This window comes from Trachymyrmex septentrionalis, unplaced genomic scaffold (assembly GCF_001594115.1).
Source record: "Trachymyrmex septentrionalis isolate Tsep2-gDNA-1 unplaced genomic scaffold, Tsep1.0 scaffold129, whole genome shotgun sequence".
Lineage (NCBI taxonomy): Eukaryota > Metazoa > Arthropoda > Insecta > Hymenoptera > Formicidae > Trachymyrmex > Trachymyrmex septentrionalis.
In genome coordinates, this window is record NW_017304428.1 from 1,619,499 (window position 1) to 1,628,364 (window position 8,866).

At 30.4% G+C, this 8,866-nt stretch overlaps 2 protein-coding genes across 7 annotated transcripts in view; one reads left to right on the top strand and one right to left on the bottom strand.

The window, feature by feature from the left end:
* LOC108756622 (BAI1-associated protein 3) overlaps positions 1–5,542 on the bottom strand; it is a 103,019-nt gene extending 97,477 nt beyond the window's left edge. Inside the window, exon 1 of the mRNA XM_018500570.1 lies at positions 5,498–5,542. The gene's annotated coding sequence lies outside the window, so the exon portion shown is untranslated. The remainder of the gene's footprint in view (positions 1–5,497) is intronic.
* A 173-nt stretch (positions 5,543–5,715) lies between these two features.
* Positions 5,716–8,751, top strand: LOC108756624 (protein FAM195B-like). 6 transcript variants are annotated; one of them, XM_018500574.1, is made up of 4 exons: positions 5,716–6,002; positions 7,371–7,483; positions 7,570–7,695; positions 7,985–8,751. In XM_018500574.1, the coding sequence occupies exons 1-4, from the start codon at positions 5,998–6,000 to the stop codon at positions 8,065–8,067; spliced, it is 327 nt and encodes a 108-aa protein (XP_018356076.1). In that variant the 5' UTR covers positions 5,716–5,997; the 3' UTR covers positions 8,068–8,751. The 6 variants fall into 6 exon arrangements, with proteins under 6 accessions (XP_018356076.1, XP_018356077.1, XP_018356082.1 ...); XM_018500575.1 differs by having other exon boundaries at positions 7,374–7,483; XM_018500580.1 differs by lacking the exon at positions 5,716–6,002 and adding an exon at positions 6,610–6,664.
* The last annotated feature ends 115 nt before the right edge of the window (positions 8,752–8,866 follow it).

Genomic DNA, 8,866 nt, shown 5'->3' on the forward strand with positions numbered 1-8,866 from the left:
AATTATTTAGAGCATATTTTAAGGACTAAAAAAGAAGTAATTTTATCAATCTATTACTTTTATATCAATATATCTATATAAACATTCTTATTTTTAGAAATGTACAGTCTTTCAATTTTTTTCAAACAAGGTTTATTATTTAAAATAATTAATTTAATATAGTTTGAATTAAATACTTTCAAAGTTAAGAGATACTAGCATATCTTACATTCTATAATCAAATGCTCGCATTAATGGAATTTTTCAAAATGCTAGAATCAGACTGATGAAGAATTCAAACTATTCAAATAACAAAGTTAAGAAATTAATATTATAATTGACAAATATTAGGACTAATAAAATTTCTCTCAAGATTATATTTCACGTTGACTAGTAAGATTGTCGTCGAGAGGAGTTGTCACATCATCTATGTACAAACTGTCATATGCATCTGTTAGATGAATGATGCACGTTTCTTCTCTTCATTAAATAGAATTCATTTAAATAGTATTTTATACGAAATAGTAATTTGAGTATAAAAATCGGACAAAATGAAGATAAGAAATATCTATTTCCTCTCTCATTAATTTATATTAGCAAGTCATTTTGTAAAATTAAAATATTGTATATATGTAATTAAACTTAATTGAATGTTTTAAAAATTTTGCAGTCACATTGTAAAATTAAAATCTGCAAGAAAAATAAATTAAACATATACATTTAATAGTTGAGAGATTGAATATTCGTCTTTATTCATATATTGAAAATCTTTTCGACCTCGCGTTCACTGACCGACAAACGAAATTTTTTGGACATGCAAAACGTATCGAATGCACAGTGAATTCGTTTTGAATGTCACTGTGGCAGAAATAGAATAAAAATCCACGGAAGAACTTGCATTGAGGAAAATATTGCTCTTTTCAATACGTTCTCGGGTTCGTTCCGCTTCGTTTCTATTTCGATGAATAAGGAATTGCACACTTTTATATACGTTTTGAGATTCGCATGATTTTCAGTTTTAATTGTGTGTGTGTGTGTGTGTGTGTGTGTGTGTGTGTGTGTGTGTGTGTGTGTGAAAAAAAAATGTGTGTAAAAAGACTGTAAACAGAAATCTTAATGCCTACCGGTTTTATGATACGATGTTAACGCGCAAATTTACGTCATAAATTTCATTTTCTCGTGGTATGTGAAAGGGATTAATTTATCATTAAATTATGACTCATTAATAATAACCTGTTTAATTAGGTTATATCAAGCTATTTATTTAATTTTATTTTGTCCCTAAAATATAAAATATTATTTTTCATAAAACAATATTATGATAGAAGTACGGTACATTATGAGTATCATGATGAGTACCATGAGGAGTAACAACAACTCTAATAATTAACAGCCGTGCTTATTGCACTTAGAAAATCTCTCGTTTTTCTTTCGAAATTGTTTAATAATGCGTCTGGATAAGCTACTCATTAGCAATTTCATTAAGGTAATAAACGTATCTCTGAGTACACATTGTTTTTAAATAACAAGATAATGTTCAACAATATACTATACATATATCTAAATGAAACAATATCATTAAATATATGTGTATATATTAAACGTGAAATCATTCATTAGATACAAATTACTAAGCTCTTATGTTTAAAAATTGTTGAAAAATAAGAAAATATTATAAATTATCTTATAAAAATAACTCAATTACCGAAAACTTTTAGTTATTCCATTGGATTTATCATTTATGAATTCACAAAACGTAAGTCAATGTTATTTTTTACTACGATGTTTGAATGTTACATATTGGTTAGTTCCATAGCATTTCTTCATTTATCTTCTCTCTCAAGCAAAATCTTATTTTGTCGGATGAAATTCCATGGAGGTTTCTAGTCGTCGTTTGCCCGACCTGGATGTCATCAGTATCTCTTTTCCTTTTACTTTTCGTAAACATCTTTTTTTTGTCATTATTTTATTTGTCATTTTTCCGCCGTTATTTTAGTAGCCCAAAATAAGTATATAAGAATACTGCAAGAAACTAATTTTATTAACATTTTGTGTGTGTGTGTGTGTGTGTAATAAAAACTGCCAATATTTATAATATTTACAATATCGCAAAACTTTAATCAGCTACACTTACACTATGCTCACTTTTTCGATCGATAGTGTGTTAAAAAAAATGTTCATAAAGAAATACATACATTTAAAAGTGCAACTCAGTATTCGGAAAATCAGAATTTTGAATTTGGCAATGACTACATGAATCTATTTCAATTCTTTGGGAATTAAAATAGATAGAAATGGATTCGTGTAGACATTGTCGAATATATAATTTTGATTTTTCGAATACTGAGAACATATTCTAAAATATTAAAATATCTTTAAAGAAAAATAAAACTGAAGCCTCCTAAGTTTTTGTAAAGCTTATTTGTATAAAATAAATCATCACATGGCAACATAATAAACTTGTTATTATATTTTAACCAAAAGAATAGATTTATTATTTTAACGAAAAGATAGTATAAAGTGTATATCTGTTCAGCACCGTTCGCACTTGAAATAAATTATTTAGGCTCAGTTGTTACATATTTTGGTAAATTTTATCTATTAGATAAGTAGCAAGATTACCCAATCACATGCGCGGATTACCAGATTTATCTAATAGGTAAAATTTACCAAAAAATGGAACAACCGGCCTTATTTATACCGATGTTATTTATACATAGTTTCGCTCAGAATTCATATTTTTATATATAATTAAATTTGCTAATTAAAATATGACAATTTCACACACACACACACACACACAAATAAATAGTTAAAAAAACAACACATCCTCAATGTTTATTTCTTGTAAAAAAAATTTCACAAAAGACAGACATGGAACATAGCATGTGTACACTGCAATGCAAAAAGAAACTTCAACTTCAGTCGATGGTATCCTATATACATGTATATGCATCTGACGATATACCGAATTCTTTCGCGCAGTCAATATTGATCAATGCAACTTACAGCGTTCACTCACAATAAAGCGGAGAAAAATGCCGGAAATTCGTATACGCCCTTCGCTATATTGGTAGCATGGTTAATATGACCAGAAAGGAAAGTAAGGACGAAGGATTGTAGTATGGTAGGTTGTCTTTTTTTCTATAAAGACGAAGAGAGCGTTATACTGTGCATATTGGAAATCGATATGTACACTCGCCTGTTGCCACATTGCATACGCATTTGTCCGATTTCATGAATGTTGTATATATTGCACGGTACTAATTCTTTCTGTCGAGCATGATCTACGGGCTTCACACATGACAACCTGATATGATTTATCGACAATACTTGTTGCAAAAATGTTTAATTAATCACTTTACAACTTGAATAATGTCTATTTCCTTAATTATAAGAAATCTTTTGAAGTGTGTTTTGTGTGTTTCCATCACAATTTTATAAACTGAGAAACTTACTGCAGATATTTTTTAATAATTTTTAAGTCATATTCATCGATGCTTTATTTGCAGTAGCAAAAATTCGTAACACAAAGAGCGAAAAAAATGCATAGTATTTATTTGGCGGATAGCAACAATAAGAAAAAATTGGAAAAAATTAATAACAAAAATGTATTATATTAATGTTGGTTAAATGTAAATATATTTGAGATAAAAATTTGGTATCTATATTTATAGCATTCGATTGAGATTACAAAGTCTTGCTGTAATTGATATCTCTTTCGCAACTCCGACAGTCTAGTATTGTCTCATTTAAATAGTAACTGTGTGAGCTATGTTTAATTATACAAGATGCACTCGTGATGCATTCCTAATCATTACGACCTAGTTGAGAAACTGTTTCAAAGAGTCTTTTCTTAATTAACGCAATGAAAACACGTATTTTTTAAATCTTGAAATGTCGCATTTTATTTCAAAGAAACGTTGGCGAACATAACTAGCTAAATATATTTTAATTTGAAAAAGAAAAAATCTCCAAGATTCTCTTCAAATTTTATTATTGTGGCAAAAAATCACAAAATTTGTTTGTAAATTTTAGAAATGTTAAGAATTAAATTGAATAAAATAGAAAACAAACAAAATGTGAATATTATGTTTTAATTTTGAAGCGATAATGTCACTTCAATATAATAAAAAAAGTTGTAAAAATGAAAAAAATAAAATAAATAAATAAAAAATAAACAAAATATTATTATATAGGACAATGTTCTTCGTTAAATTAAATATAGTGTGGCTATTATATTGTACTAATGAGTGAAAGAAAAAAATCATTTTATATTGTATATTCGACAGTAAACTATGTTTAATGGTTTCATCTCGATAATAAAGGAAAGAAAAGAGGAGAAGCCGCAGATAATATGATAAGTTTTCAAATAAGTTTTGCGACATAAGAAGTAGTATTATCGGTTTTTCCAATTCTGTTGTATTACGGATACATCTTTCATCAATGATTAAATCTACTGCAGAGATAGTAGAAAAAAAAGAAAGTAATTGTAGTTTTTTTTCGTACAATCTCTTCTTAGATTATTCTGATAAACTATCATCATAGACAAAATATCGAAAAGGATGACATAGACTTGAGCGTTTTATATTTATATATAATAAATGAGTATATACATATATACACATTGATTTCACACTTATAATTTTCAAAAATTGATTAAAATTCTTATGATGTTGATATCCCGTTTTTAAAGTCTCAATATTGATACATTGACAAAAAGAACATTTCTTGAATAGTAATAAGTAAACATTTCTTTACTGCCGATAAATATTTATTAAAAAAAAGAAGGTTACTTAAATCAAATAATAAGTATAAATATGAGAGAGAACGCCAATAATCAGTTAAAGTTAGATGTTGTGATATATATATATTCTTAATTTAAATTTAATTATCTCAGTTATAATTTTGCGCTGAAAAACGCGGTCATTAACTACAATCGATCTGAGATGCTAATAATATAAATATAATAAGGCGCCGAAATATTCGGACATTCCTATATATATGAAATAATCCCCCTAAATTAATTCTGTAAAGAATTTATTGCGAAAAATATTATCTTAGCCACGATTCGAATCTGACAGAGGTAATATTTCTCGCAATAAATTCTTTATTTCATATATATTAAGAATTATTTCATATATAGGAATGTCTGAATGTGTTTCGGCGTCTTATCATATTTATATTATTAGCGTCTCAGATTGATTGTAATTAATGTCTGAACGTGTTTCGACACACAGTTACATTTGAGATAACTTAATAAATTTAAATGAAATCTAAATTTGAATGATTTAACTCTATGAACTATAAAGATACATATATTTTTTAAACTTCGAAATATCACCTCATTCCAAGCTTGAAATGAGGTGAAAATTACAAAAGTAAATAAATTCACGAGAATGTTTATAATTTTATTGATCAGCATCTATTTAATTTGCTCACGTTTGTAATTTTTACTTGAATTACTAATGTTCATTTTCACCAATATATGATTAATTTTAATCTTAATTCAACTTACTCTTCATTTTTTTCCATCCAAAATGTAAGCACTCCTATCCACTCAAATAAGCTTCTGTGGTCCAACTAGTTACCAGATCCTAGAAGTCCAACTATAGATCCAACTGTTCGAGATGCTGAGTAGATATAATACCGACGAATGCAACGCCCTCCGATACCCGAGCACCATCTAGCGACGATTCTGTCTGTTCGTTTCCATCTGTTTCCATCGCGTTTTCAGGAACTCTGACGGTGCGCCACTCGTGAGTTACCGTTCCGCGTCATCGGAAGACCGCGTCGTTGCGATTGTTGACAGCCACCGTAGGGTAAGCTTGGTACAGCTGTGCGTTTGTCACGGCTGCACAGTTTCCCTCATTGTTAGCGGCACTGGAGCCTCGTCCGCCGTTTGCGTCCCGACGCGGCCACATTCAGGCTGCGTGTCCCGGCCAGCGTCACCCGTCACGTCGACAGTTCGAGCCGCATCGTTGTCGAGAGACTGGGAGAGACACGGAACTGGGAAAAATGAGGTATTTACTGTCCACACCTGGCGAACGGGTACAGCGTTCTCGCGTTTCTCGCATCATCTTACCGCTCTTCTTGCACTTCCTCACGAATCATTTTTGCGATCGTCATGTCGTCGATCGTGTGAAAGCGGAACGGGACGCGCGACAGTTGTTTTGTGAAACGAGAGAAATGGTAGGATGTTTGTGAGCGGGAACGGGAAAACTCATCCGCATTTATCAGCCGCCATCTTTCCCGCGCTGACGTTTATGCTCACCCCCAAATGTTGATTCGCGCCTCGGGAGAAATTTAATTCGGGAGAATCAGAGGCATTGCGAGAATCAGAGGGAGATTTCTTCGATGAAAAGTATTCGCCTGCTCTTTTTATAGGGTATGCTTAAATGTGTAGGTTTTTTTTATCGCTATGCTATATATCTGGGCCTGTGATACGTGGGTGTCTCTACGTACTATATTATATATATCTAAATTGTGCGCGTGGCTTCCATGTATACACACGCGCGCGCGCGCACGCACCACACACACACACACACACACACACCCGCGCGCGCTTGGCGCGTGTGAGAATGGTGTCACGCCTAATTGTTGACGGATTACATGTGTGTATCGTCAAGGCACACGTACGATGATTTGAAAATGGCTGAACCTGTAGAGACACACATGTGTTTGTGTATGTATGGATTCTGATACGCGTGCTACAGTACTTGTCACGAAGAAGCTGCATTGTCGTCGCGTGATTTTCACTGCGTTCACGTCGAGGTTTGGCGACGTTATCGCAAATTATCGAGTCACGTGCATGATAGTTATGAACTGGAGTCTCGATCATAGTATTTCATGTAATGCTTCTGGGAAGTATCATTTCTGCCAAGTATTACGGACTTTACATTATGCGTTATAATCCGTAATTAATTATGGGCGTTAATTTTTCTAGACGCGCGTGCCAGCATCACACTTGTCATTTTAATACATCTTAAATTAGGTTAGGCTAAATTATTTTGTGCCTAGTCTTCTCCGAATAGCGTGAACTTTATCTAAGTAGATCTAATCTTTTTCAAAGAATGTTTTAAACTGCTGCATACCGGTGCGATAAGTTGGAGTAAAACAAACTGTATTTAAGTTTTTCATTGTGGTACTAAAATTTTCTTGCTTTTGCCAAATATCAAATATATATCTTTTACTTTAAAAATGTAGTGCATTCTATAAAAAATAGACTTATAGTTACATTCTAACTTATTGCACCAGTTCAAAACATTCTTTAAAAAAGAGTAAGCTTATTTAGATCAAGTTTATTTTATTTGTTGAGTTGTGGATAAGAATGAGGTTAAACATAATTGAATTTTATTTTTAGAACGATATCTTAATTCTGTTATTTATAGCAGTAGATCACAGATGACTACAATGAATGGGAAGAGGCCCTCTTCGATACCGTATAGACATCAGCCAGAGATATTATCGCAACATTCTGACTTGATCAAGTATATTTATGATTGTAAGTATACATACGCAATACAATTTAAATGATTGAAATATATTTCTCTGATGTTTATTTTTTATATTTGTTGCATTTTTTTTCAGCATGGAATTCCGTATCTAGAGAGCTAGATATGTGTCACAATCAACCACACAGTAACTCCTCTAATTATAGAAATGGAGCGTCAGTTACATATTATCAAGAACGTGAACCAAATCCTCAATTAAAAGGTAAACATTTTGCTTCTGTGTTTTATCTAGAAGCAAAATTGGTACAATATTATTATATATATATTGTATACTATAAGCTTAATTTAAACTCGAGGATTTATCTTCTATTTGTTTCTTTTTCTTGATTTAGAAAATTATGTGTGCTATAGTGGAAGAGATTAATTCCTATTCTTTAGAGATATTCAATTATTTTGTTTCATTGTCTTTTTTGTAAATTTTGTTTTATTTTATTGACTGTGGAATATATCGTGGATGAAGAGAATGTATTGTATTTTATATCTTTTTACAGATTTTGAACCATTTAATTTGGAGGCATGGTGGGGACAGCGTGTTGTGCAAAGTGTTATTACTACTAGAAATGCAAATTCCTAGTGCCAGGCCCAACATGCTGATTATAATCGGACATTTTCAAACAGACATAAGAAACAAAAAAGATAAATTGCGATTTTATCAAATTCAATTTTTGTTTCTTTTAAGATTTGTTTTATACTTTTGACAATGATACTTTAAAGCTGGGGTTCAAGAACAGAGAAATTGTAATATATAAAAAATATAAACAGTAAGACTTAAATACTAAACATTCGAACACATACACAATAAGTAAAACAAAGAGATTTTAAAATGGCGATTTTATATTCTCGAGAATTTTTTATGGCAATTGATTTATTTACTATTTAAATCTTACTGCTTATGTTTTTACATAATGAAAGAAAGACAATGGATATCAACACAAAAATTACAATTAAATCCTAATTTTGTTTTATATGTAACGTATTTATCTGAAGATTTTTTAATGTTTTAATAAGAAAAAGAAAATAAAGAATGCGGATTGTAATGTTGATAAATATGAGTAATATGACAGAAATATGTTGTTATGAATAGTAAAGAGAAAGATACGACAGAAACATAAGCATTGCTATACGAAAACATTCCTCTTATGTCGATCATTTGTTACCAAGTATATTAAATTTTTTTCGAGCTTTTTAAATATATATATTAAATGAGAAATGAAACATAAGAAACCATTTCCTTGTTTGTATTATTGTCTTTGTAAAACTGGAGAGATATTTTATAATTTAAGAAAATTATTTTCAACTATTTATTTTAGTTATTAAATAATACACAGTATATAAATTCATAATGTAACACTCTTCATATATATATATATATA

Coding starts and splice junctions, on each gene's coding strand:
- LOC108756624 (XM_018500574.1), top strand. Junction 7,484..7,569: donor GATCAAGTATATTTATGATT/GTAAGTATACAT, acceptor ATTTTTTTTCAG/CATGGAATTCCGTATCTAGA. Junction 7,696..7,984: donor ACCAAATCCTCAATTAAAAG/GTAAACATTTTG, acceptor ATCTTTTTACAG/ATTTTGAACCATTTAATTTG.